General features: G+C 37.1%; 5 protein-coding genes and 1 long non-coding RNA gene across 9 annotated transcripts in view; 3 read left to right on the forward strand and 3 right to left on the reverse strand.

Annotated features, from left to right (window-relative positions):
- The first annotated feature begins 5 nt into the window (after nt 1-5).
- On the forward strand, nt 6-2,767 carry LOC111332820 (malignant T-cell-amplified sequence 1). The gene is made up of 6 exons (XM_022938278.2): nt 6-116; nt 457-609; nt 898-992; nt 1,400-1,533; nt 2,205-2,272; nt 2,494-2,767. Exons 1-6 carry the CDS (start codon nt 106-108, stop codon nt 2,576-2,578), a joined length of 546 nt encoding a protein of 181 aa, XP_022794013.1. The 5' UTR covers nt 6-105; the 3' UTR covers nt 2,579-2,767.
- Nucleotides 2,556-6,843, reverse strand: LOC148724240 (uncharacterized). Its single transcript, XR_015991880.1, has 2 exons — nt 5,565-6,843; nt 2,556-3,982 (listed from the first exon to the last, which is right to left on the reverse strand). It is a non-coding gene; the product is annotated as an uncharacterized LOC148724240 (long non-coding RNA).
- Nucleotides 2,908-11,494, forward strand: LOC111332817 (uncharacterized). Of its 4 annotated transcripts, none has more exons than XM_022938272.2 (11): nt 2,908-3,320; nt 3,482-3,528; nt 3,683-3,787; nt 5,600-5,662; nt 7,430-7,559; nt 7,934-8,057; nt 8,368-8,442; nt 8,747-8,983; nt 9,458-9,918; nt 10,201-10,297; nt 10,983-11,494. In XM_022938272.2, exons 1-11 carry the CDS (start codon nt 3,189-3,191, stop codon nt 11,114-11,116), a joined length of 1,605 nt encoding a protein of 534 aa, XP_022794007.2. In that variant the 5' UTR covers nt 2,908-3,188; the 3' UTR covers nt 11,117-11,494. The 4 variants fall into 4 exon arrangements, with proteins under 4 accessions (XP_022794007.2, XP_022794010.2, XP_022794009.2 ...); XM_022938275.2 differs by having other exon boundaries at nt 9,458-9,489; XM_022938274.2 differs by having other exon boundaries at nt 7,934-8,000.
- On the reverse strand, nt 11,121-14,613 carry LOC111332819 (uncharacterized). Its single transcript, XM_022938276.2, has 3 exons — nt 14,474-14,613; nt 14,041-14,369; nt 11,121-13,174 (listed from the first exon to the last, which is right to left on the reverse strand). The coding sequence occupies exons 1-3, from the start codon at nt 14,496-14,498 to the stop codon at nt 12,005-12,007; spliced, it is 1,524 nt and encodes a 507-aa protein (XP_022794011.2). The 5' UTR covers nt 14,499-14,613; the 3' UTR covers nt 11,121-12,004.
- Nucleotides 14,614-15,473: 860 nt separating this feature from the next.
- On the reverse strand, nt 15,474-17,184 carry LOC111332845 (nudC domain-containing protein 2). The gene is made up of 4 exons (XM_022938304.2): nt 16,996-17,184; nt 16,779-16,827; nt 16,102-16,253; nt 15,474-16,004 (listed from the first exon to the last, which is right to left on the reverse strand). Exons 1-4 carry the CDS (start codon nt 17,182-17,184, stop codon nt 15,930-15,932), a joined length of 465 nt encoding a protein of 154 aa, XP_022794039.2. The 3' UTR covers nt 15,474-15,929.
- A 50-nt stretch (nt 17,185-17,234) lies between these two features.
- Nucleotides 17,235-27,797, forward strand: part of LOC111332846 (leucine--tRNA ligase, cytoplasmic-like) — a 42,897-nt gene continuing 32,334 nt past the window's right edge. Inside the window, exons 1-20 of the mRNA XM_088733880.1 lie at nt 17,235-17,388; nt 18,305-18,409; nt 18,517-18,536; nt 18,867-18,948; nt 19,108-19,113; nt 19,289-19,369; nt 19,833-19,922; nt 20,289-20,380; nt 20,764-20,839; nt 21,133-21,245; nt 22,068-22,131; nt 22,782-22,849; nt 23,132-23,228; nt 23,792-23,923; nt 24,544-24,631; nt 24,848-24,924; nt 25,213-25,485; nt 26,178-26,263; nt 26,352-26,417; nt 26,897-26,979. Of these exons, the coding sequence (XP_088590006.1) occupies nt 17,251-17,388; nt 18,305-18,409; nt 18,517-18,536; nt 18,867-18,948; nt 19,108-19,113; nt 19,289-19,369; nt 19,833-19,922; nt 20,289-20,380; nt 20,764-20,839; nt 21,133-21,245; nt 22,068-22,131; nt 22,782-22,849; nt 23,132-23,228; nt 23,792-23,923; nt 24,544-24,631; nt 24,848-24,924; nt 25,213-25,485; nt 26,178-26,263; nt 26,352-26,417; nt 26,897-26,979 (1,837 nt within the window). The 5' untranslated portion in view covers nt 17,235-17,250. The remainder of the gene's footprint in view (nt 17,389-18,304; nt 18,410-18,516; nt 18,537-18,866; nt 18,949-19,107; nt 19,114-19,288; nt 19,370-19,832; nt 19,923-20,288; nt 20,381-20,763; nt 20,840-21,132; nt 21,246-22,067; nt 22,132-22,781; nt 22,850-23,131; nt 23,229-23,791; nt 23,924-24,543; nt 24,632-24,847; nt 24,925-25,212; nt 25,486-26,177; nt 26,264-26,351; nt 26,418-26,896; nt 26,980-27,797) is intronic.

Genomic DNA, 27,797 nt, shown 5'->3' on the forward strand with positions numbered 1-27,797 from the left:
TAGATCGCAGATGACTGGCGCATTTGTTTTGGAAAGAAAACCGCTGGAAGCTATCATCAAAAACGAGCCTGCCATGCGAGTAATTGATCTGCATTCTGTTGGAGTATGTTTAAAAAGTAAGCTAAAAATGTCCTTGAGCTTTTACAGTTTCTGATGGTTTACTTGAGTGGTGATATCTTTCGCTTTATATATATCCGGTGATTTGTATTGATTTAAAATTTGAGGATGAAAAAAAGACTTTCCACAACTTTTCTTATCATCGGTAGATTTCAAGAAGACCTTAGCTCGATCAGCTAAGCTAGTAAGATCAGTAAAGTGCAAAATTCTGGACAGTTCAGATTTTGCTTTTATTCGAACTCCCTCATTATTGTTTCCCCGAAAATTTAATCAAGGCAACTCGATTCACCAAGAATCTTAGCGGTTGTTTGTCAACAAAATTGTAATTTTCATGTTAAGATTTCAGGCAAGAGAGTCGGTATCGGGAGTAAGTCAAGTGAAGTCATCTGTCCAGCGTGGAATAAAAACCAAATTGGTTGATCAATTCCCTCCTATTGATGATTACATAGCTCAAATATTTCCAAAGAAGGAGCCACTAGTACTTGTTAAATGGTAAGTCATAACTTCATTTGGTAGGATTAACCAAGAACAATCTTCTGTGAACGATTAAACAAAATGCTTACTAAATAGCCTTATGATAACTGGGAGTGTTCATTAACAGACCCCTTAACAAGCCAATTAAGTATGCCTTGCTTGTTTTCACAAAATACTTTGTTGGAGTTTTTTTAATCACTTTATATTTAGTCGATACGTCACTGAGGATAATATACCTGAGTGTGTTTATAACAAACTGAATGAAATCACTTGTCACATTTTAACACTTTGTATTGTTTGTTATAGTCATGAGCATATAGAAATATTATCCATCAACCAAGAGATTCTTTTCTTCAGACAAAGAGGAGATTATTTGCCATCTCTTAGACTCTTACACAAATGTAAGTTGTTGAGAAAAATTTTTAATAATTATGTGAACAGCTTTCTTTCTCCCAACAATAATACACTTATGGGGAAACTTACCAGGTCATTGTTGTTGTTGTTGTTGTTGTCTTATACATGTACAAAAATTCAGCTTGGAGCCCTGAATTTTCTTTTTTTCTGCTTTTCTGAAAGTGCAGAGTTTGAAATAGGTACCAAATACTAATTATTATATTAAATATATTTCATTAGAAAGTATCTGCATGTCTGCCAGAAGATGTGTTATCAAAATTACTAGCTAGTGGTTAAAAAAAAAATTAATCCTTTATTGCCATATTTTAACCCTTGTAATTTTATATTTTTGTTTTTGCAACAGTGACTTACATTGCTTATAGAACTTGATATGTGATAATTTTGTTCTGCCTAGATCCGGTTATTTTACCTTGTCAACAAGTTGACAAAGGAGCAATCAAATTTCTACTTAGTGGTGCAAATGTAATGTGCAGAGGTTTGACCAGTCCAGGAGCAAAGCTTGCAGACTTACCTAAGGGAGCAGTAGTTGTATCCTTTCTTAGATAATGAATGACCTAGCCCTCCTTACAAGAGCTTTTTTCTCTTCTTCCTACCCTTACAAATAAAATAAAATAGGTTTTTGACAAAGGGTAAAGTTTACAGGCAATGTAGGTTTAGGAAGAGAGAGGGATGAATGAAGAAGTTTACCAATGATTTATGTCCAAGGGGAGGGGTGTAGTTTATAAATTATATAGCTGTAGACCTCTGTATGATCTAGTGTGGTTCCTTTTTCTATCTATGTTAGTCTTTTCTGATAAAGTTGTTTGGATTTTTCCGGTCAGTTTCTTACAAAAAGCTACCAAAGGATGATGGTTCTCTTGACCCAATCTTTAGTCAAATTCTTTAAATGGATTTTGGAACACAGGAACTATTAGGATATTGGAAGTCTAAACCTTCTATCCATGAAGGCAAGCTTTTTTTGGGCTTCATAAGGAAGCTTTTGCTTGCTCTATACCAAAGAAACAAGCTGTTTTCCTCAGGAGAGACTTTGATATTTAGGTTGTTGAATTGAAAAGATTACAGAATTACCTTGTACCTTGAATTCCTATACTGTAGAATTAATAGTTTAATGTAGCAGTATTTTCGTCAAGCTGTGCAATTTTCTTTCATCCCTTTTCATCTTTTTTTGTTATGTTTTGTATGCCCTAACTCAAGCTAAGGCTATAACTGCTGAGGGAAAACAACATGCTCTAGCAATAGGAAAAATGGCAATGTCTGCGGGAGAAATGTAAGTGAGACTAGTAAAAATGTAGTATTGAGGAGGAACTGTTTCCTTTTTAACAGATGAGGTAGATGTTCAATGAATTTTGTTGTAAGAAATTTGAAAAAAGGGGAGGAAAACAAAAGGCTTCAGCAGAAAATATCTCCTTATTAAGTGGAAAGGGAATTTTTGTGGAGGAGCACTCAGCTTTTTCATTTTTTTGCCTGTGCATTTTTTTGCCTTTGCAGACGAGACACTAACAAAGGAATTGGTATTGAGGTGATACACTTCTTGAATGATGGACTTTGGCAAATGAAGCAGTTGGAAAAATAATTATTTAAGAAAATGTTGTGTATAAATGTGAAGTTTACTAGACATTGTTAAATGCAAATGTAAAACCTTTTGAAGAATGTCTATAGCATGCACTTGCAAAGTAATGTATGGTAGTGAAGAGAGAACCATTTGAAGCTGTTTTATTGCACATGAACATCAATTAAAAGAAGAATTTTATTATTTTGGTAACTTTCTGTTGAATTTACCTCTCTTTATTGTCTCTTTGTTTATGTGACTGACATGTGATTGACAAAATAACCACTGTATTTGTTCTCATGATACAAAATAAAGGTTATTATGACATCCCAAGGGTAAGTATGTCAGGCAAAGTGTGAGTCACTACCCATCTAGCAAACCCCCTGCCCCCTTCTTCATCCAATAATGTTCCTCCCACTGGAAACTGGCTCACAGAGAAACATGGTGAAAACAACTTTGATGAGATGAGATAGAAGAGAAAATGACATGTCCATCTGGAAATAATGCCAAGGTCGTCTACAATTCAGGCTGTGATTGTTGCAGTATTATAGGAGCTGTTATTATACTCACCAGGCTCTTACGGTCTAGTGCATGATATCGAGGTACCTTATGAAACGCGGGAATTATTTCTAAGATGGCGGATGACAACGAAGGAAAGGATGAGCTTCCGAGGTGCTCGACTCTGTTCCTTTCGAATGATGGATCACAAATGAAATTTTACATGACACCATGTGAAATGAAAACCCGTTTGCGACCACTTATACACGTAAGTTGCCTTGAAGATCTTTTCAAGGAGCTCGATTCTTCTGGTTTCACCTTTGAGGTGCGACGCGCGTCAACGTAGGCAAATAATTATTATTTCGATGAATTGACTCTGTTGTTGTGTTTATGCTCAACTTATTGTTTTTATGAATGATATTCTTTCAGTATGGAGGTGGCCAACTTTCTAGTAAAGTTTCAGCCGACTCTATCAAGTAGGTATAATTCGTCAAACAAAATTTAGAAATTTCAAGTTATCTCCATGCTCCATTGCTGTGTGTATGCATTCGTGCTATTAAAGAAAGGAAAAAAAAAAAAAAACAGGATAACAAATGCCATCTAATTAATTGGTTTGTGTTCGATTTGTAGGCTTGCTGCTCCTGGGACTGTCGGTAACTTGTCTGATTATGTCTCTACTGAGTATATCTTCGACAGCATAAAGTACAACAAACTTCAAGATATGACCAATTATCGGTTAGTGCTTCGAAAATATCTATTCATTTATTTATTTTATTTCACGCAAACCACAGGGATTGGTGTTTCTTATGAATAAATTCAAAGAAGGAAATGTGTCTAGTTTTGGCTTTTTTTGTGATTGGAGTTCTGGGTTTTGGTCTTTTACAAGTCCTCATCACCAACCTCAACTGACCTCCTCCGCCCACTTACGTCCTGTGGATTATACACAACAAATATATGAAATTCTTATATCTGAACTGCGGTTATAGAAACGTATTTGTGCACGATCCTCACAGTAAAGGGCACTTTTTAAGCAAATAGTGAAAATCCTTATCAATAAAGATTTAGAAATGCAAAGACTAGCAAAAACTAACGATAAAAACCGACGTTTCGGTGTCATCATGACGCCATTGTCAAGGAGAAATAAAAAATAAAGTTTGTGGCAAGGTGTAACACTAAATTAGCATAAATATGTTACGAGCTAATTAAACAAATATTTTTTATTTCTCCTTGACAGTGGCGTCATGATGACACCGAAACGTCAGTTTTTATCGTTAGTTTTTGCTAGTCTTTGCATAGTGAAAATCAGACCTGAAAAATTCAGGCCTGTATGGGATTCGAACCAGCGCTTTACCAATTGAGCTAACAAGCCAACTGGGAGCACGTCATCAAGTTAATTCGACATAAAAAGTGCTCTTTACTGTGAGGATTGTGCACAAATATGTTTCTATAACCGCAGTTCAGAGATGTGAATTTCGTACTTTCGTTGTCATTGATTTATCATCTTACGGGTTTATGTCGGACTAATTTGATGACGTGCTCCCAGTTGGCTTGTTAGCTCAATTGGTAGAGTGCTGCACTAGTATCATAGAGGTCAGTGGTTCGAATCCCTTAATTTTTCAGGTCTGATTTTCACTATTGCTTAAATAGTGCTCTTTACTGCGAGGATCGTGCACAAATACGATCCTGTGGATTATGTAAAGATATTCAAGACGTCATGCTGCTGGACTCTTTTAACCCTTAAGCCCCTTAGAATGAATTACTTCTTACTTCTCCTCACAGTATCACCCTTAAATCAAATGTAAAGGTCACAAGAATGAAGGAAATGATCAGCAATTAAGAAGCTCCCAATTGTCAAATAAATTCCTGTTGTCAGTTCCACAGGAAATGTAAAGAGAACAGTGTGAAGAATATTTAACAAATGGTAAACACCACAGCGTACACTATTGAGTTATGGATGCACGCGGGAGGTTGCTAAGCACGAAAGAAGCGTAAGAGTCGCTCGAGGCGATAGCCGAGAGCGACTCTAGCTTCTTGAGTGCTTAGCAAACCTCCCAAGTGCATCCATAACTCAATAGTGTACGCTGTGGTGTTTACCATTTGTTTTATAACATAACATTGATACATTGTAGCTAAAGAGTTCTCTTTTAATTAACAAATCTTACGCGACCAGAAAAAACAAGCGCGCGCGGAAAAATAGTCTTTGCATTTGCTCACGTCAGCAGCGTACACCCATGGGCAAATGGGGAACGCTAAATTGACCAATCAGAGCGCGCGCTTTACTTTGGTTATGTTATAATAATATTTATGTTAGGGTGTGGAGGGTTATATGGCTAGATGTAGTGTCCCAGGGGATAGTGAAAAACAAGTTTTGCACTGTATCAGTTCCTCTTGGTCAGAGTATGGTTAGCTAGGATGAGCTTTTGTCATTACTTCTTGACCCTAACCCAATGTTGTTAAAGCAACAACAGCAACAACAACAACAACAACACAGAATGATGAAATGTATACTTACAGTCATGGTGTTCAAATATTTTTCTTTTGGTTTAGCATTAACTCCAAGATTGCAAAGAAACTAAAGGTTGAAAATTCAGAAAGCAAGATACAAGTAAGGTAAGGGATGGGTTATTTTCAAATGACCTGTCTGGCCCTGCTCATGCAATCCCGAGCAGTAAAAATTCTCAAGTTTTGAACAAAGTGCCTGGTGGCATACATTTTTATACTCCTATTTGACTTTGAGATGGAAGTTGTGTCATCTCATTTTAAAGTGGTCACCATTAAAGAATCAAACTGTATTTTTCTCTGATCGAATGTTATAAATCTATATTTTCTCTGAGTAACAGGGCTCGAAATTGCGACTCACTGTTCGCCAATGCGACCAAAAATTGAGCACTGGCGACTCGCGTTTTGACTGGTAACTAAAGAAAACCATGACACAAAACTTTTTCTATTAAATCTTTATACTAGGAAATCATTCAGGCATGATAGCTAGTATACAAATCACCTTTCCGTCCCCAGTAAAATGATTTCTGATTATTACAAGATAATCTAAAAAATTGAATGTATTTCGACACATTGATACTGCATTCATGGCGCGCCATATTGTTTCAGTGGCTTCTCCCGAAACTGGGATCGCAGGCACCCTTCATCACCATGTGCTGTTCATTAATTTTACTGTGAAAATGGCGGCAGATACAAATCAGTTGAATAATTTCAAGAAAGAAGTAGTGCTTTACAGCCGAAAATATCGCGTTCACAGTTAGGTAATTTTCCTGGGTTCCAGCTATTATCTACATCCCTGTAAGTGTTAATCGTGTTGTTTCCAATTGTTTTCGCTCTTCGATTGTGACTTTTCTTGCATGCAAAGTAAGGTATAAAATCGTGTTTTTGTGTAAGTTGTAGATAAAATAAGTTGGTGACCAAACTTTACGATCTGGTGACCAAAGTTTTTCCGTTAGTCACCAGCTGGCTCCTGAACAAAAAAGTTAATTTCGAGCCCTGAGTAATCTCGAAATCCAAGACTTTTTCCAGTTAGCGTGAAATCAAACAAGAAGTAATCATAATTACAAGCTGAGGTTTCAAGCATCCAGTTGTAACTGTTACAAATATTCATTTTTTGTGAGAATTTAAAAGAATGGAACGATTTACCTAAGTGGGTTGTAGGGGCAGGAAATCTTGCATGTTTTAAGCGTTCTTTAGGTTCATTTTTAAATATTTTGTAGTACAGTAAACATTGGCATATAAGAACACATGGATTAAGAACATTCAGGCTGAAATTTTGTAAATAAAGCACCGTTTTTTGAGATCAAAATGAGCCTGGAAATATAAAATGTTCTTATAAAATGGATAAGACATTAACATGCCCTTCATGTTAGATGTATTTTCTTGTTCTGTTCACTAGTTAACTAGTAATAAGGTTGATTTTCTTTTGCAGGCTAATTGTTACAATAATGTCATGATATTTACTAATTTTCTTTTACATTAAATATGCTAATTTAATCTCAAGCATTATTTTGCATTGTTACAGTTCTGAATTCCAACAACAAAATTTAAGAACAATTTAAGAACACCTTCAGGCTGATTTTTCACTAAGCACCCGGATAAATAAGAACTTGATCAGCCTGGCCTCCAAAATCATGTGTTCTTGTATGCGGGTGTTTACTGTATGAGAATCTTAATATTAGAATATTTTTAAGAGTTTTCTTTTGGGAGTTTTTTTACATAGGGCCAACCTTCTAAACTCCCTTTTTAAGGCATTCTTTGTACATTTATCTTTGTTTTCAAATGCTTTGAATAAACGTATGTATGTACCATATTTGGATCCAAAAGGTAATTCACCTAAGACAACATTATTGCATCAACAAAAGATCTCTCTTCCAGCAGGAAGCAGAATGGACGAATTGCATATACTCCTAAAGAGGATTTGGCTCTGATGGACTTTGTGAATAAACATTTTACCTGCTATCCTATTGGAGGGAATGCTTTGTACAAAAAGGCTGAAAATGAAAAGGTGAGTAAGAAAAGTCCTAAACTTTTTTGTTGTTCTTTAGTGTTTCTCCATTGGGGACTGAGTTGGATACTGTAGCAAGATAATGTAGTTGTAGGAAAAATTAATAAGTCATGTGTCAGTTGTGATGATTATTGTTGTTATAATCAATGATGATTGTCACCACATGTTAGCTGCTAAGTATGATGATTTTTCAATCTAGACTAGTGGTACATTTTGTGTTGTAGTTCAATTTTTATCCTTGGTTCAAATTTTATTTTCTTTGTTTCAAACTCATTATGATACATTAACATGACCGAGAACAAAGGAAAATAAAATTTGAACCAAGTATAAAATTGAACTACAACATTTGTATTAATATGAAATTTCATGTTTAGGTTACAACTCACACATGGCAGTCAATGAGAGATCATTTTCTCAAAGTTTTACATCCTAAGACAAAAGGTAATAAGCAATACAGTGAACTGTCCTTGTGGACAAGAGGTGGAAAAAGTTCTTCTGGTAAGAACCTCAGACTTTTTAAGATTTGTGATATGTAACAGTTTTGAAAAACGACGAAGGGCTAATGCTCGAAACGTCAGCTTTTGTAATGGTTACGGTGGCCAATTTACCATTTCGACTTTGTTGATATATCCAAATTATTTCGTTACTCCCACTGACGTAGCCTCAAACAGTTTCTTTCGAAACTATCAGCCTTTACTAAGATGAGAACAGTTTAATTGACTGGATTTTCTGATGCTCTGAGGATGGTAGTCCTGTAAAGGACTGTTATGGCTAATACAGAATTTATTTTACACATAAAATCGTTTAGGTAACAAAGGAAATAAAAACAAGAATCATGACAGATGGAAAGAAAATAGGAAAAAACCTTACATAACAAAGAAAAGTAAGTATTTACATGTAGCTCATGCAAAAAGTTCATGTATGGCAGAGAAGTATTTCATGCAGTCTTCATATTTCATATCTCTGGACAGCAGGAAAAGTTCCTCTTGAAAAAAGGAAAAATTGTAGTGATACACTGAAAACCATTCATTTTTGGGAAGTGTGGGATTACAAGACTTCTATTTTAATACCAATCTACTTAGCACTCAAAAAGCCTCTGAAATCGAATTTTTTTTTTATATGAAGATATACAGATATACTGCTGGCGTGATAGCTTCATCTCAGTGTTGTATACTTTCAATTACCAGGGGATGCAAGGATAACTAGGGCTCAGGCTGCGAAGACAAAAGAAGAAAATAAAAAAGTTGAAGGAACAGGCAAGGAAGATGAAGAAACTGAAAAAGGAGACGGAAAGACAGATGAAAGTGGGGAAGGGACAGATGAAACAGAAGATGAAACAATTGAAAAAAAGGATAAAACAGATGATGCACCAAATGAGGATGCTAATGATACGGATGATGAAGCTAAAAATGCAGTGACTGCAGGTAGTCCTTATTGATCGTCTCTTGCTATTGGGGCTTGACACTAACAGTAGCCAACTAGCCACAGAATAGTAGAAATACAGTTTTGGTCAGTGGTTTTCAATTTCCACTGGGCCAGTTTGGCTAGTAAACAAACTGAAATTGTTGTAACATCTAAGTTGTCACTAGTCACTTGGCTAGTAAGTTGAAAAGTTAGTGTTGAGCCCTGGCTATGTTTTGTAATGTGTGTGTATTGCGTGAGATCTTACTCATAAGAGCTAACTGAAACTAGACTTTGTGAGCAACATGAGTGGCAAAAATTTGTAGCTTTATTGAAAATAGGAGAATGGTAGGGAAAATAACAGAAATAATAAATATGAATTAGTTGAAGAGTATCTTAGTATTTATCACTGGAAAAAATTGTTGGGAAATTTTTTTAGCATGAGATTTTAAATGTGTTCAGTAGATTTTACCCTTAGTTTTCTCCTATTTTGTCAGAAAACATGCCAGATGTTAATAGTACAGCTGAGGTAAGCAGTGCTGGTGAAGATGTGGATTATGATAAGCAGTTTGACGACAGTCTTCTTCAAATAGCTTATGAAAGCAAACAAAGACCTTGTGTTTATAATGTTTGGGAATCCTCTGAAGATGGGAATAAAGCTGGAGAAAAGGAATTGTCTTCAAGTCAAGATGCTGATTCAAGTGTTGTGACAAGAAGAAAAAAATTAAGTGACGAACAGGACAAAATGAATGACTTCGATGGGGAAGTTATTTTTAGAAAGAGCCCTTCAGTAAGAAAAGGGCCTTCAGATGATGACAATGAGAAGAGGCCTTTGGCAAAGCGAAGCAAAACAGCAATGGAGTTTTCACCTGATCATGAAAATGACCCCAGAGGAAAGGAGACAAGAGAGATGGAAGCACATTTACATTTCTACCAACAACTGCGAAGCAACATTGAGGTTCATAATGTTTGTACATAGCATGGACAACCTGATGACAGCTTATTTTTTAGCAAGAAAATAACCATTGATCTTTTCATTATAATTTGAAAGTGAAAATGGCATCTTCAAATTCGATTTTGAGTTGCAGGAACACTAAAATTATGGGTTATGATGTTTTATATGATTCTCAAGGAAACTAAGAGAAAAGTTCAGTATCATTGGTCTATGAAATGATTGGCATTAAAAGCAACAAAACCATTTTATTAGCAACCTTAGATTAAAGCTGTTATGCACTTACAGAAAATGCAGTCCAAGAAGCTAACAGTTCCTCAGATCATCCACACACTGCTTGTCAGCTCTGGAGACGTTGGTCATGCTGAAAATTATCTGAAGGACGGTATGAACAGTCCTGGTATTGATAGTAGGGACTTTAAGCAAACCACAATGGCGACGGCAATGAGGATGTGGAAAAAACAAAAGATCTTATTGGCAGAACAATAGCTTGGCACATGCATTTTAAAACTTCGTACATTTCATGGCCATCCTTTGTAAAACAGCAACATGAAATCACCAAAATTTATGTCGTTTGCCAACTGAAACTGTGATGGTAAATTATTTTAATTTCCATTTGGAATTCAACACTACTTTTATACGTTATTTTGAGGTTGAGTTGTGACACCATATGAGGTTGTAAACACATGCAGCCATTTTTGAAATTCTAATGAGTAGAAATTAATTTTTTAATCAACATCTTCCTTGGCGTTGCAGTCTTGACTGCTTAAGGTCCCTTCTTTTAAGGGTAAACATTGCTATCCACTCCTTAAATCTCCATCCAGTTGATGGCACAATACATTTTGTTAACAGTTAACCACTGGATAGCAATTTATCTTTTTGCTGGCCCTATTCACTCTTCAAGTTACTGGCACCTGGTTAATTTGTGCCTGGCACATATTGACAAAGCATCTCTTTCACCATGAAAGTTTTTCAGAGTTTGATTTGGTTCTACATTTTTGTTTGGTTGTACTGATCTTTTCTCTAGATGTATTGGTTAAGTCTTCTAATTTTCTTACTTCCATCCTTAGGTAAAGAACAATGGACATCCCAAGAGGATAAGATTTTGCTGAGTAAGGACAAGACAGGTATTACCAGTCTTGCAAAGAAGAGAGGGTTACAGGCTGTTATGGACAGGATAAACTTCATTGAGGGCACCAACTAAAAAGTTTTCCATGAAGATACTTTATTGGTCACACAGTAACAATACAACAGTTAATATCTGTAGGAAAATCTATTAGAAAATAAGATTTCAAAGGGAAAATTTACAATTAAAACCTTAGATGAAGTTATCATTGTTGGGAAGATGCTAAGTGCTTAATTTTTTTAAATGCTCCATTGAAGAAAAAGAAAAAACCAAAACCTTTAAAACAGACTATTTAATTGTCTTTTTCCTGTGTAAATGTGCAGGGGAGTAGGGTGATTACAGAGCCCTTTTGTTTATATCTTTTCTAACCAGCAATAATGATATGAGGCCTCAACATCATGTTGCACTTTTATTGTTAATATTCTTTTTGAAATCCTTATTAGAAATTTGAGAACAGCTTTTGCATCTTTATTCCTCATATTTGCATGAGAAGTGTTTTATGTCTAAGAGGTTTGAGTTGACTTTTCGTTAACGAAATACTGTTAATTACCTTTGTGTAAATACTATATACAACAAAATTATGAAAGTTGTATCAAAAGAGAGAGTCTTAAATTTTGCAAATTTTAAAAAAATTTAATTACAGGATTGTCATGTCTCGACTAGACACAACATTTATTCTACATCTTCTACATTACAAAAACTGGTTACTAACTGGAAACAGGTACAATGGTTATTAATTAAATAATTAAATCCCATTCATCTTTCCAAGTAACACCTTGTTCGGTTTGTGCCATTAGTGACTATGGGGTGGAGATTGAGCCTCCAGTTCTACTGGAGAGACATCTCCTAAATTTGATGTTCACTTACATTTCCACTGGGTTAAAATGCCAGCAATGCGTTTGATGATGTGCAGTTCTACTGGAGAGACAACTCCTAAATTTGATGTTCACTTACATTTGCACTGGGTTAAAATGCCAGCAATGCGTTTGATGTGTTGGAGGGGGCACTCTGCTGCTCAATGTCAGGCTGGTCTAGAATGACAGGACTGGATGCACAGCGAGGTATACCTTGATTCTCCTGATTCACTTGATTACTGGTACTCATTCCACTTGGCTTGACCATTTCCTTAAACAAAGAGAACACCAGGTTTTGAGGCTTTACTGATTGTTTAACCAGCTTCTCTGTCTCCACTGACTTTCTCAGGAGTACAAGATTATGAAGAGCATATTCATCTCCTGCCTCTGCTGCCATACGGTAAAATCGAGCAGCTTCCCTTTTATTGACCACAAAGCCACCAAGACCATGCTCAAAGAACACTCCTATATTGTACTGTGCTCCAGTATGTCCATGCTCAGCTGCAGACTTGTAGAACATTCCAGCTCTGGGCATGTCTTTCTCAACACCAAGGCCACGCTCATAGCATATTCCAAGAGTGTACTCTGCTGATGAATCATTTTTAGCTGCTGCCATTTTAAGATAAGGAACTGCCTTTTCATAATCACAATGGCTGGAAGATTCATCAGCATAGTACAATCCTAAAAATGATTGTGCCTTGCACAGACCATGTTCTGCAGCTTCCTTTAGAAGCTCAATTGAATGTTGAAGATCTTTCGAGAGGCCCCCTTCTCCCTGCATGTAAAGAATAGCCAGATTATACATAGCTCCTGCCTGGCCCTGAGCTGCAGCATTTTCATAACACTCTACAGCTTTAACCAAATCTTTTTCCACTCCTTTGCCATTCTCATAGCACAAACCCAGGTTAAATTGTGCCATAGGATGGCCTCGGTCGCCAGCTTGCATGAAAAGGAGAAATGCCTTCTGGTGCTGTTTTAGTGATGCAAACTTTATGCCAAGCTTATTTTGGGTGGCTGCGGTACATTCACTGAATGAAGCCTGGAATGTAGCAATAGCTTGATCTAGAGGGTCTGAAGTCATAGCATTCCCCACATTATGGATTTGAGAGCTTCCAGCAAAAGGCAATACTCCAAGAGTGGTATGGAATCTGCTCTCTGGCAAAATCTTTGACAACACATGAGAGGGAATTGCTTTGATATTGACACCCCATGGAGACTTTTCATCTGTAATGAACTTGCGGCAAGCTAGAAGGCTGGAAAGGGCAAGCACTCTTGAACACCACTATCGGACCAAATTAAGAAAAGTTATTTGGTGTGATTTTCAACAAAATTGATGCCATATCCTTTAATTTAGTATAACAGATGTTTTAATTCAAGTCATTTTACAGTGATCTGCCAACTCATGGGTTTATTAGAACCAACATAATGACCAGCTCCCAGTTGGCTTGTTGGCTCAGTTGGTAGAGCACTGCACCAGTATCGCAGAGGTCATGGGTTTGAATCCCGTACAGGCCTTATTTTCACTACTGCTTAAATAGTGATCATTACTGCTCTCATATCAATTTCTTTCACTGCAGTTCAAATATATAATGTCATATATTCACAAACAGTGATCTGCCAACTATTATCAACCCTTCAAAGGCACAAGGCTTCTTATGTCCTTGCTCCTATTTTATTTATAAGACTTGTACAGCTTCTTTAGAAATACAGCTTAATCTGCCTATCGGGAGGAAATATTTTAACTCGTTTGGTCTTTTGTAAAATAAAGCAATTACCAGGGAGAGAAGAAAAAAACGATCGGTTAAAAATGCCTGAGGGTGGTAGAAAATGTAAGAAAACAATAATTGTGCTGATGCAACCACATTCTACGGTCGGATGAATTCTTCCCAGTAGACTCGTGAGCATGCACAACCAAGATGGCTGTACATTTACTAACATTCAAAGCAGTAATGAATCGACCGAGGGACAGATTTCACGAGTGACCTTCCAGTTATGCTTGACAGACCACATAAAACGAGTGAGGGCAACCTCGTCGCAAATATTTAATTACCTAATAGGTATTTTCTAAGAGACTAAATAAACAAGATACAGCTACATGTACAAATCGTGACAATCATTTTTAAATTCAACACTTTCAGTTTCACTTACCAATCGCAATTCCCCATGGAATGGATTGGAATTTTCATCTTCCTTTCCTCTGGCAAAACAATTCGAGAAAATTATGGTTCGATTTTTCTGGGCGTTCTGAATGTTGTTCAAAATACATCGCACGAGGTCGTAACTGGACTTGAAATGTTCCATCTCTTGCTCTCCACATTTTTTGGCTTCTGTTACCAGTAATGCTTTGCCATGATACCTTCGGGACTGTAGGGGACCTTTGTCGTTTTCTTCAGGGAATGAACTATTCTTATCTTCATTCTTCTCAGCAGCTTGAATCTGCCCAAGACGAAGAGATGAATTGCCGGGACGGCCATTTACTGAAAGAGAACCATGTGGATATGGGTTCGGCGATCGTTTTCTGAAGTTTTGGCTTGAAGCATCTCAAAATTTGACCGAAGAATACTTCGAGATAGAGACTAACCTTTTCTATAGATAAATCGCCACATCCTACGCTGTTTGTTTACATCTTAGTCAGAAGTCGTTTCAAACTTAGCAAGACACACCGGCTAGTTCGACGCCATATTTACGCATCGCTAACCCGCTAAGTGTAGTGGGACTTACATGTGCTGAGAGATGATGTCATCGCATCGTGATTGGTCAAAAATACTGGAATCGCGTGATCGAACATCACTGCTTACGTTCTGCTACGTCACTATAATCCAAAGTCCATTTGGAAAACCAAGTTAGTTCCCAGGGTCTTTCTTCTGGAACGGAGAAGAAAGAACGTGGGAATGAGTTCGCCGTGGGAAAATTTTAATAATTACCTACAATTTCTGATGTGATTTCCTGAGACAGTATTTGCATTCAATTGTCACACTGATCATTGGAATATTAAAAAGTAAGAAGGAAAGGAAAAGGAAAGTATGAGGAAAGGAAGGAAAGGTGAGATAGAGAGAAATGGAAAAATAGGAATGGGCCAAAAAAGAAAATAAGTAGGGAAGTCAGGTCCAAAAATATGTACCTATTGACTGAGCGGGAGGGCCAGAAGAGAGAATATTTGGCTTGAGGTCATAACACATGGACTGAGTGCAGCAAAGTTCGTGCCTCACGACTGAGAGTCAAATATTTTCCCATTCAGCCCAACCAAACTCAGTCAAGAAGCAGTTATCACGACTTCTGAGTGTCGAAAATTTTAACCTAAATAGGATGCGATAGATGGGTACTCGGAACCACAAGAGCACAAAAATATTCTGCAATTGAAACTTTCCTTTATTTTCTAAAGTCAGAACAAGAAACTCCCAGTTCCTTCAAACATATGACTTTTCTCTCATTTCTTGTTTCCTTTAAGTTTTGACAGCAAAGTGACATCAAGGCAGTAGGACCAGATGGCTTTTTCTGGACTGGCTCATGTCAACCCGTCCGGCCCTGCACATGCATGAGTGGGCCTGAACTGGTCATATGATAATAACTTTATGTCAAAGTTGAAAAATAAAAAGTTTATTTTTAATAGTGTCATTCACTTTCAGTTTGTCTTCACAAATATCTCTACAGTTACAAGTTTGGACTCAAAATAAAGTTGTTTGACATACATAGTTGATGATGGAAGCCATAATTTCAATCCTTTGTTTGTCTTGTGGTTTATTTGCTAGATTCTACTACACACTTCCTTTTGATTGTGAAGGGATGGCCCCGTTAGTAACCAGTAATCTTACATGTAAGGAAATATGGTCACCAATATTTTTTCAGCATGAGTAAAACATTGCTACAGTGTTTAGTTGGTAATGCCTAATGGACACCCATTTTCATAAAAGGATGCAGGCACTATAAGTGAAGATATTGCTCCTGTAACTATTTCCAATTAAGACCTAATGCTTCCTTTATTGAGTTTCTTTTCTTGTTGGCTCTTATTGTATGTTTCAATATAGTTGAATGTTCTCTCAGCTTGGGAACTTTGGACCCCCACCAGAATAGTTTCCTGTTATATCAGCTTTGCTAAAGTCAAATCCAGGGTTCTGTTGAACAACAACAACAAAATAAGTCAGTTGGTTCTTTATGTGAATGGGTCTCTCAATCTTAACTTTGATTAAAACCAAGGAAGACAGGGGTTACCTCTTTTTGGAATCTTTCCAAAGTTAACTTCTTTTCCATTTCATTGAAAGTCCATGGGTCAGCAGAATATTCATTAACTAACAATGATTTCCAGCCACTAGCTGCATCTCTGCTGGATTTCATCAAAATTATTCTTACAAGCTCATTGTCTTCTAAAAGATATAAAAGACAACTGATATTGAAAAAATACAATTTGATTTTGTTGGCTAACTGAAAAATATGAATTGGACACTAAAGAGATTCTAAAGCTGATGTTTTGAACAGTAGCCCTTCGTTAAGGGCAACCTTGGTTACTTTCTCTGAACAGGGCTATACCCCCTCGACTGATTCATTTGACTTTAAAAGCTCACAGAGATAGGTAGCTGATTCACCTAGGTTTAGGCTTCTGTGCAAGTAACCCTCTCTGAGTTCCTAGTCATGCATTTGAGTCTAAGCACAAATTTAAGTGTAGAAATGTTGAAAAACTAATTGCCAGCCGCCAAGGCCTAGGTCGTTTCTAGCGTACACAGGAAAGTGGCCTACCCCAAAGGGATGCACGGATTTGTTTTCTCTACCACTGTAACTTGTCTTATTATTTCGAACTTGTACTTGATCGATGGGAAATAGTTTGCTATTGCCATAACCCACGATTTTTTTGATGAATTCACATATACGAAACATTCGTCGAGCTTATTTACCTAATGTCCAAGTGCTTTCATCGGCTAAAACTGTCCCATAGAGTTCTCCCTACCATGAAAAGTATCATAACCAGGTTAAAAAGTTGACGACAATGCCCGGCTTAAGAGAACACGATGCACAACTTGCTTTCCTCTACAAATAGAAAATTAAAATTTTCACTAAAAACAACGAAGTCATCACGATCTGGATCTTGGATCTGACGCATAAATTTATCACCTTGAAAATGTCCTGTCCTTTTAAGCTAAATTTTATGTTTTTTGGACTGATATCACACACGATTTCTCTTCCTCTGGTTCCTTTTGGTACAGTGATCTCGATGAAAACTTCATCAATCGTCTGTGCCCAGTTTCCCCATGGAGTTTTTGACGGGACAGTTCCACTCTTCTCGTCGAAGTGGTCCGCCATCTTGTTAACTGATCTTTTAAAGTGTCTTACATAACAATATCTTGCTCAAGCGTATTGCCGCTGTCAATGCTGTTGGCATTGCGGTGGATTGTGATGCACTTAGCTGCATGTGCGATACATTACTCTCCCGGTATTTTCAAATTTCCGATAAGTTTTGTGAGAATTGTGACTCGCCGATACTGCAGTTCTGTTGCAGAGATGTCGGTAAGTACCAGTATTGTGTATATTCTGCGTCGTCTGGCAAAGTGTTAGTTGTATCACTCGTTCTTTCCGCCTCACGCAGTTTTCACTTTCATTATCACTTTTCAAATGGAACTAATTGCGTGCACACATGATACATATATTAAGGCAGCTATTATCTTGCAATAAACACTGTGTTACAGGAGGAAAAGCGATTTCGGAGAGCTAGGCCTTTTACATTTTGCAGATCTATGCCGTGTAATGTGAACGGTGTTTCAAAAGTTAACTCTTTACATCCTAAAAAGCTGATGCAATCTTGAGGATACTAGTTGAAAGTAGTTGCAGTCAGTATTTATTCTGTTAAAAAATCTGCTTCCTTATACCCAAATTATGTTAATGGTTCTAAACTTGCTGTAAACAAAAATGAAGCGGCACTAATATTTAGAAGTAATATTGGTCACTTCCGCCTTAAATGATACAGCCACAGAAAGGGTTGGGAGCACCTACTGACCCCAGTAGGAAATTATAGAGACTAAGTTACCTTTAAATGGTCTCCACGAGATAATCATGTGTATTATTCCACAATCATGCGATTTTACCTTATAATTTAGGGCATGGGAATGCACAAAACATGTTACGTGAATAGCCTTGGAAATTATATGGCTTTTTTATGTTTGTTGCAAAAACTGATTTTTATGATTTATATATGAGACCACTCTCTGAAAGGGTTGCATCATCATGTGTACATGTAATGGTTATGTAAAATATGAAATAAGTCACATTTTGTACAGAAAACCTACTTAAGTTTGGTTCATTTGCTTTTCCAAATAAATGTGAAAAAATTGAAATAAACTGTATTACAACTTGTCCACTACTTGGTTAATTTGATTCTCTTTGTTTATTACATTTAGTTTGTAAGTTCAAGGTATTTGTCTCGTAGATTGACAGGAAGAGTACAGCCAAGGTTGATTACTTGAAGGAGATAGAGAAGCAGATCCAAAAAAGATGGGCTGAGAATAAAACCTTTGAAGTGGACTCTCTTCCTGTAAGAATCGTTAACACTATGGGGCCTCTGCCAGATTCCTCTAATTTTTGGTCTTAATTATCACTCATATTCAGTTTCAAGTAATTTTGATATTTTTCTATCAATAGCCCGGATCACCGGATGCAAAGTAAGTTTACAGTATGAAATACTTGTTCTCTCTCTCTCTTTTTTTATCAGTCGTGGCTATGATTTCTTATTAGGTAAATAACCAATTGGCTTTTCCATGAATATTTTGAAAAATCAATATAAGCTTGTTACCATGAAGTGAAAGTTGGAAAAGGTAGAAAGAACAAGCTTGAAAATTGTTTCATATTTCACAATATTTCCAATATTGACTCTTATTAAGAAAGAGAAGAAAGTTTCAATACTAAGCATTAACTGACTGCTTTTACATACATGTACATGTAGCTGGCCAGAAAACAGATTATTTTGATTACTTTCAATATTATTTATGCAGGAAGGAAAAGTTCTTTTGCACATTTCCATATCCTTATATGAATGGAAGACTTCATCTTGGACACACATTTACTATTTCAAAGGTGTGCTGCATTGAATAATACAAACTGAAATGAACTAGAGCAATATCTTTTTAACATTATTGATGATCTCTGTTATGCCAGTTGATATAATATTAGTCTTATGTTCTGTTTGTTTCTTTCTATTTCTGTTCTGAAAATAATCTTGGATCCTTGGAACAGGCTGAGGTAAGGGATTTTTAACTTTTTTTTCAGTGATATTTTTTAAGTCACAACTTTTTCTCATTTAATAACTGTATTTGCTTTTTAATTTTTTTCAAAATTTATGTCTGAAAACTTTTCTGTATTAAAAATTACTCGGTGATTATTTTTATTCTAAGTCAAAACTTTATTTTGGGAACAGTTTGCTACTGGTTATGAACGACTGAAAGGCAAGAGATGTCTTTTTCCATTTGGACTGCACTGTACAGGCATGCCAATCAAGGTAGATTATAAAAGTTATTTTCTGAGTAGATACTAACTGTTATTTTCTCTGAAGGACAGACAGTCTGTAAAAGCTCTAAGAATTTAATTCAAAAGGTATTTCCTATCCATTAAGATGGCTAAAGTAATGCAATGCTTTTTTATTGTATTTCTTTGTTTTAAATTGTCAAAGTTTTTGACTGCCTGGGAAAAAAAGGGTGTTAAGCACTCCTCATCAAGACCTGATAAGTGTTCTCATCCCTTTCTTGTAGGATTCTTCCTCTCTACATAATTTCTAATGCTATCAGATAATATTTTTTGTTTTATCCATTCAGAGAAAAGTGGAAAATGTTCAAAGAGTCAAGCTCAGTTTTTTTTTAATCAATATTTTTTTGATTATCTTCATGTGTTTTAATGTTATGGCAAGTACTGACAGTTAAATAACTAGTTGTTCTCTGAAGTACAGTTATAAATCCTTTTCATAGGCCTGTGCAGACAAACTGAAGCGGGAAATGGCTGATTTTGGATTTCCTCCAAAGTTTCCTGAGAAAGTTGAAAAAGAGGAATCAAAACAGGTGCAGGAAATGATAAATGTTACATAAAGTTGTGAAAAAAATGCAAATTTTAAATAATGTTAGTCATGTTTTGGATGTTCATGCAGTTTAATTGAAACAAAATGTTCCTAGTGGCTGATGTTTTGACAACTTTAGATGAAGTCATTCGGTTTTTTTTTTTGCATAATACATGTAGGTAATTCATTAGCCCTCTCCTTGGCATAAGTGTATCTTACAAAACTTCCTCTATATCACTTTTTTTAAGTCTTTGAGATTAGCAGTGGTTAAATAGAGGATGGCTCATGCAGCCTCAAAAGTCAATTATTATGCTATAACTGTTTATAGATTGCTTTTATTTTTGTGAGTATTCTGATTTTATCTGTTCAGATGAAAAGCAAAATTGCAGCCAAGACAGGTGGTTTGGAGTATCAGTGGCAAATTATGCAGTCAATTGGATTAAGTGATGAGGAAATAAGAAAGTAAGGGATGTACTGATCATGTTTAGTGAATAATTGTGAAGGTGTAGTCTGATCGTCCGGGTGAGTGTAGTCCTGAGAAGGACTTGACTGATTTGACTGTTGTACTGATCATGCTTGGTGAATAATTGTTTATCAGTACTCCTGGTTCTTTTTCAGTAAGTTTTTTTTTTTTTATAAACTTTTGTCCCAACCATAGTTGTCTTTTTCAAAGCTTTTGGCAAATTTTGTTTAAATATTTGTCGAAACATTGTTGAACTTTTTATCATTTGATATATATATATAAATGAGTGCTTGATAATTTGTCTTGTGGCAGGGTCAAGCTGTCAGTTGTTAATGATGATTTCAAACTGCTATTCTTACCAGTTAATGACTTATCACTTTAGGTTTGCTGAGGCTGATTACTGGTTACATTATTTTCCACCATTGGCAAAATCTGATCTACAAAGTATGGGACTGAAGGTATGTGATTTTGTCAACTTGTTGAAATCAGGAAGAAAAATGCTTGCTAGAGGGGTGGTTTTCTGAGACAAGTGAATTTCATTGCAGAAATAGTGTACCCCTACTCCCATTATTTCCTGGTAATTTAAGCTTCAGTCTTTATGCTGGCCACTGCAGGGTTACTCGTCCTTTCTTACTTACATTTGTCCTTCCATTTCAGTCAATCTTTCTCCCTACATCAGAATTTTCATGTACCATTAATATTTACCACTTTTAAACCTTTTTGTTCATCATGATTGTATTTAACTCACCAGGTAGACTGGAGACGGTCATTTATCACCACACATGTCAATCCATACTATGACTCCTTTGTAAGGTGGCACTTCTGGACTCTTAAAGATGGTGGAAATATCAAGTTTGGCAAAAGGTGTACATTGTTCTGTTTCTTCTACTGTGAATGTTACATTCAGTTTGCATAAGGCTGGTAATTAGAGAGTACATGATAGTCATCTTCATTTCTTTAGTTTTCCCTTTTGTTTTTGTTGCAAAAGTAGTCTCTATTAAGGTCTTTTGAGGCAGTGTGGCTGAGTGGTTAGAGTGTCGGACTCGTAATCCGCCGCTCCCGGGTTCAAGTCCCACCCTGACCACTAGATTTGTTTCATGGTAGCCCGTGTTCAGATCCTTGGCCACGCTTGTAAATAGCCAACTGGTTTGCCTACGGCCGGTTGGGGTTCTTAATGATGTTCTTAATGATGTTATGTTCAATTTAGACCATTTGTTTCATTTGTTTGCAAGGACCACGATGGAAACTACTGGTCCACCTGACCAGTAATTGTGTAATCCTTTAAAAAGACTTTCTTTTTTGTTTTTTTTTCGTTGCCTCTTGTTCGTACTCATACCACCTGTAATTTGATTTGGGCCCATGGGGCTGCAGTCTGACATGTAGATGTATTCTTCACTCTTCCCTCTCCCTCAGTAGAGTACCTACAGGTTATCAAGAGACTGAGGAGACAATATTTGATATCCCTTAGCTTTCCTTTGCTCATTTGTTCGTCTTCTCCTATAAAATCAGTAAGTAGGTTTTTGGGTGAGTCAGGTTGTAATGGTCAGTGGCCCTCTGTAAGCTTCTTTTCTTAATTTATTTTCTTCCAGGAAGAAGGTAAAGTGTCAATTTACACTTTTTATCTAATACTAAATTCTATAATTAGAAACAGCAGCTGCCATATAACTGATTTTTGTTTCCAATCAGATACACAATATTTTCCCCTAAGGATGGCCAGCCCTGTATGGATCATGACCGGCAGACAGGAGAGGTTAGCTGTACAACTCAAATTAATTCTCAGCATTGGAAAGATTTCTTCATTGATCTCCATTCTGTTTATTACTTTAATGTTATTAAACAACAACAAACATATGAAACATATGTGTGAACTGCGGTTATGAGACGTATATGAGAACGATCCAAATAGTGCTCAAATAGTGCTTTACTGCGAAAGTAAAGCACTATTTGAGCAATAGTGAAAATCAGACCTGAAAAAAATTTCAGGCCTGTACGGGATTCGAACCACTGACCTCTGCGATACTAGTGCAGCGCTCTACCAATTGAGCTAACAAGCCAACTGGGAGCAGGCCATCAAATTTTCACTATTGCTCAAATAGTGCTTTACTGCGAAGGATTGTTCTCATATACGTCTCATAACCGCAGTTCACACATATGTTTCATATGTTTGTTGTTGTTTGATTTATCATCTACGGGTTTATATCGAATTAATTTGATGGCCTGCTCCCAGTTGGCTTGTTAGCTCAATTGGTAGAGTGCTGCACTAGTATCGCAGAGGTCAGTGGTTCGAATCCCGTACAGGCCTGAAATTTTTTTCAGGTCTGATTTTCACTATTGCTCAAATAGTGCTTTACTGCGAAGGATCGTTCTCATATACGTTTAATGTTATTATTTGGTTATTAGGGAGTAGCACCTCAGGAATACACTGGAATCAAAATGAAGATTTGTGAACCATTCAAAGGGAAACTGAGGTATTCATGGAGAGGAATTACCCCTGGATACTTCTTTCAAGCAGATAATTATACTGTATTTTATTCAGGCACACCATGCTAATTACAAATTGGAGAAGTTATTCTTTTTTTTTGTTTTCAATTTTTTTTTCTCAAATCTACAATATGACAAAGTAAACACTCTCAAAATTTTGTTAGAGATAGCTAAATATTTATATTTACAGCTTTATGCATTTCCACTTGCCCTGAAAAGTACTTCGTTTCCTCATTGGACTTTTTTGTTTTCTTTACAATCCCATGCAGTGCATTGTCTGGAAAGAATGTATTTCTATTGGCTGCTACACTGAGACCAGAAACCATGTATGGACAAACAAACTGTTGGGTTCAGCCAGACATCAAGGTGAAACACAACAGTTGTTGTCTAAAACTGCAAACTTCTTTCTTGGTGCTTTTGTCAAGGTTTAGTGTAGTTTATTGAGGTTTGCCAACATACCATACAAAAATATGTATAAAAAGGTACCACAAAGGAGAAAAAAAAACAGGGCACACCCCAATTGACATTTGTTCCCCTAACAAATTACAACAATAAAATCGCAATATTCATAAACAATATTTAAAAACCAATAAAAGTCAGGTTAGAAGGTAGGGCGGAATGTACTTGTTTTTGGTACTATTCCAGATTTAGAAAAAATTTAGCATTCAAAGTCGTTACTACTGGATTAAATCCATGCACCAACCATGGTAATTGCAAGTGTTAGGTTTATGCCACTGGCAAGACCAATTCCAGTTGTAGAGGAGGTACATGTAGATTTTACTGGAGGAAAACTAGCATTAGCTATAACTGTAACAAGTGTTAAGTTCTTCACCACTAAATTGCAGTTCAATCCATGATAGCAGGTGACTTTTTCAACTATTATTAGTGTTTTGTATTTTTGGGGAACCATTGTTGAACCTTTTTCATAGTACATTGCCTTTGAGACAAACATCGAAAATGAGATCTATATCAGCACTCGACGAGGAGCAAGGAACATGTCCTATCAAGGTTTCACCCCAAAGGAGGGAGTTGTTAATATTCTGCTAGAACTGACTGGACAGGTGTGTACACATTGAAATGTTGTCATTTCTTTATCTTTCAAATTTTTAGTTTACCAGTACGTTTTAAGTAGCAACTTGCATGCAAAACAGACACTCTCTCAGAGATTTTGATAAATTCTTGATTTCTGTATTGCAAAACAAACTCTGTTTTATATTAAGGTAATTAAATTGGTTAATTGGTTTCGTGAACTGAGTCGATAATGTAACTAGGCCACAATAAATAGTTTCAAAGCTGACCATTTACATTCAACTCACTTATTACCCTGTGATACTCCCCTGCAAACGCAGCACCACGATATTAAGCAGTTTCAATCTGAGTGTTGAAAGAAACCAGAACTGATTTGATATTTACTTTGATCTCCTCTCTCAACCAATCAGATACAAAGCTAAATCCCATTGGAACTCGTTGGTGGCTCTGTTTTCTGGCTTTCCTGGCAGTTTTCATTGGTTCCTCTGTATTATCCTCTTTGATTGACCACTGTGGTCACTCGGATCTTGGTTTCAGCAATTGAAATAAGTTCTCATCACCTACTTCCTGTTTTAGATGCCGTTTTACTGCTTAAAGATGTCTGATTTCGGAATCTTTAATTGTATTAATTATTTAATAATTTTATATGAAGGACATAATGGGAATTCCTCTGGATGCTCCGCTGACACATCACAAAGTGGTTTACACTCTACCCATGTTGACTATCAAAGAAGACAAAGGTGAGACTGGTTTTCAGACCCTATCCTAGGACTGTTTTACCTCTGAAACACGTGTACAGTTTCAAGTTAGTATCATTCTTCAAGCGACATAGCTTGAAGCGGCACTAACACCAGCAAAGTACTTGCTAAGGTTTTAGAGATAATTCTACCTCAGCAAGTTTTTTTGCTAGGTGTTATTGACAAGTTTTCTCCACTCTGATGACTTTCCATATCTAGGTACCGGTATTGTGACGTCAGTTCCCTCAGATGCTCCAGATGATTACGCTGCCTTGAGAGATGTTAAGAACAAGCAGGTCAGTAAGCTTCTGATGATTTTACATGCGCATGTTAGTGTTAGTTTCGAGTGGGTACAAAGTAACTGCTGTTATTCTAATACTCATGGGTTTTGACTCATGCCCAGGACACACAAAGGCCTCAAAGTATGAATTATGAGAGTTCTCGGCGACAAACTGCATCATGTTACTACTTTCAAAACAAGTCATTGGTCTTTCTTTTTCAAGGCGATTTTTATTTATCTATTTTTTTAAGGGACAAAGTTCTGTTGCAGGAACTAAGATTCTACTGTTTTATTGAACCTGAAGGCATTCAGACAGAAATATGGTATTACGGATGAGATGGTTCTACCATATGAACCTATTCCCATCATCCGGGTTCCTGGCTATGGGGACCTCTGTGCGGTTAAGGCCTGTGACGACCTCAAGATAAAGAGCCAGAATGATAAGGATCTCCTGGTGGAAGCCAAAGAACTCACTTACAAGAAGGCCTTTTATGAGGGAACAATCATTGTTGGGGAATATGCCGGCCAGAAGGTTCAAGACGTGAAGAAACTTGTGCAGAAGAAAATGTTAGACAGCGTAAGTTGACTTACCCTAATCAGTTTTTGACATATTGCATCAACAATCTTTACAATTGAAAGGTTCCTTTGATTGAGTAATAACTCTTTCAAAAACTGTGCCTTTGTGGATCTGTTGGACACAAGGCCATGATGAATTTACGCCATCCTTACGTCTTGCATTGGAGGCGCGGTGGCCTCATGGTTGGTGCGCTCGACTGCGGATCGAGTGGTCCGGGTTCGAGCCCCGGCCGGGACATTGTGTTGTGTTCTTAGGCAAGACAATTTACTCTCACAGTGCCTCTCTCCACCAGGTGTATAAATGGGTACCGACAATTTAATGCTGTGGGTAACCCTGCGATGGACTGGCATCCCATCCAGGGGGGAGTAGAAATACTCCTAGTCGCTTCATGCTACAGAAACCGGAGTTAAGCACGGGCCTAATGGGCCAATAGGCTCGTAAACATACTTTACCTTACGTCTTGCATCACCAATGACTTCATTTGGTGAATTTTCAATGTTTGAATTTGAAAATCAACTGAAAGATTAAAACTGAGTAATGAATGAGCAAGCGGAAAAAAACGGAACGAACCGGGCAGAAAATGCTGTCGTTCAAGGCAAGTTGTTTTCACATATGTTCTGTTCTTAATAACAGCATAACCCCAAGAAAACTTCGGTTGCGATTGCTCTCAGTGAATATTTTGAATTTCTTAGGGTGAAGCACGGATCTACATGGAGCCAGAGAGGAAGGTCATTTCGCGGTCAGCGGATGAGTGCGTTGTTGCTCTTTGCGACCAGTGGTAAGGTTTGGTCAATATTGTGAATGATGTCCAGTTGATGTTGCCAAAATAACCAAAGGAGACATTCTGAACCTTTTTTTCTGGGTAGGTTCCTGGATTATGGCGATGAATCCTGGAAAAATACTGCGAGGGAATCCCTGAAAACTTTGAACACGTAAGTCTTTGTGTTGTGTTTCCTTGTTGTTCAGCTATCTTTACACTCATCGAAGCTGCAGTGATGAAATTCAAACGACACACCTTATCGACAATGAGAAACCTCTTACCTGCGCGTAAGTATCGCATGCGCTCTATTCGGCTCTTTTTGGCCGTAGTTGGAAAAACATGCACAGCAGTGATGAACACTTTTAAGTTTTGTCGAGGACAACTCTGTCTCATGAGAAGCTTCACCAATGGATCCTTCTGAGCTGTGTGATGACATTTTGGAGAAACTTGTTGGACTCTCCTGAGAGGCTTTAGGGAGAGCTGGAAATCAGTCTGTCGTCAGGACACTGTGTTTGAAACTGTTGACGTTTCTTTTCGCCAAAATATTCAAAGGAGAGTGCTTTGTGTTGTAACCATTTGTAGGCTTACTTTCAGATGATGCTTGCCGTTTGCTGGTGACCGGTTTGAATCACGTCAAATTTGCTTTTTCAGATATGCTGAGGAAACCAGGCGCAACTTTGAAGCCACCCTAGATTGGATTCAGGAACATGCGTGTTCAAGGTCTTATGGTCTCGGTGAGTATATAAAAGTGTGGTTAGTAGCTGTTGTTAACTTGTGTCAGCTGTGATGAAGCTTTTTGTTGTTGGAAAGACTTAGTCTTGTGACGAATTTTGCCAATGGATCCTTCTGAGCTGACATTGCTCTCAGTTTCGTTTTTGTGACCCTCGTTGGAATTTCTTCAGCCATCCTTTACCTTTTAAGGAAAGCGTTCTAGGTGACCTTAGCTTTAGTAAGCGTTAGTTTCCGCACTTACTGCACATTGTACCGAGGCTATCCACCTGCCGGCGGCGCCGCACGCGTTTATTGCACATTCTCCCACTTCCGAGGTAATGTTAATGTCTTGGCGCCCTTATCACGGTCATCTCTTTCCTCGTTGAATTGCTAGAATAGAAGGCGCTGCAACCTGCTTCCTTGCTGAACACTTATACCTGTTAGATTAAAAGTTTCTCTTATTGTTGTCATTTAACCTTATGTGATTTTCCTCGATCGCATCCAGTTTCACCGAGTTGTTGCCGAAAACATTAATAGGTGATGCGTATGAAGCTTTGCTTGTTTTTTGTCAGCACTTAAAATTTCGCACCAAAAAAACACAAATGAAGAAAAGCTTCTGATAAAAAACATATTCGCATATTATTATTTAGATTACTCATTAGCTTTCCTTTCTCCACTGACGCCAGCAGGGGGTGGAAATTAATTTGATGATATTTTTATTACACTCTTCGATAAGGAATTTTAAGTGATCCTTGAAGTCTCGACGAAAATTTGAATGCGTCTTCTCCATCTGTCATTGTCTTTAATTACAAACAATGCAGGTTAGGTTGAAATGTCCGCA

The sequence above is a fragment of the Stylophora pistillata genome, chromosome 9 (assembly GCF_964205215.1).
Source record: "Stylophora pistillata chromosome 9, jaStyPist1.2, whole genome shotgun sequence".
In the NCBI taxonomy this organism is placed as follows: domain Eukaryota; kingdom Metazoa; phylum Cnidaria; class Anthozoa; order Scleractinia; family Pocilloporidae; genus Stylophora; species Stylophora pistillata.

Coding starts and splice junctions, on each gene's coding strand:
- LOC111332845 (XM_022938304.2), bottom strand. CDS start 17,184: ATGGCGGACCACTTCGACGAGAAGAGTGGAACTGTCCCGTCAAAAACT. Junction 16,828..16,995: donor AAGGACAGGACATTTTCAAG/GTGATAAATTTA, acceptor TTTTCATGGTAG/GGAGAACTCTATGGGACAGT. Junction 16,005..16,101: donor TGGAAAGATTCCAAAAAGAG/GTAACCCCTGTC, acceptor GTTGTTCAACAG/AACCCTGGATTTGACTTTAG.
- LOC111332817 (XM_022938272.2), top strand. CDS start 3,189: ATGGCGGATGACAACGAAGGAAAGGATGAGCTTCCGAGGTGCTCGACT. Junction 3,321..3,481: donor GTTTGCGACCACTTATACAC/GTAAGTTGCCTT, acceptor ATATTCTTTCAG/TATGGAGGTGGCCAACTTTC. Junction 8,443..8,746: donor ACCTTACATAACAAAGAAAA/GTAAGTATTTAC, acceptor TTCAATTACCAG/GGGATGCAAGGATAACTAGG.
- LOC111332820 (XM_022938278.2), top strand. Junction 610..897: donor CCACTAGTACTTGTTAAATG/GTAAGTCATAAC, acceptor TGTTTGTTATAG/TCATGAGCATATAGAAATAT. Junction 993..1,399: donor TCTTAGACTCTTACACAAAT/GTAAGTTGTTGA, acceptor TGTTCTGCCTAG/ATCCGGTTATTTTACCTTGT.
- LOC111332819 (XM_022938276.2), bottom strand. CDS start 14,498: ATGTGGCGATTTATCTATAGAAAAG. Junction 14,370..14,473: donor GCGATTTATCTATAGAAAAG/GTTAGTCTCTAT, acceptor GTTCTCTTTCAG/TAAATGGCCGTCCCGGCAAT. Junction 13,175..14,040: donor TCCATGGGGAATTGCGATTG/GTAAGTGAAACT, acceptor TTGGTCCGATAG/TGGTGTTCAAGAGTGCTTGC.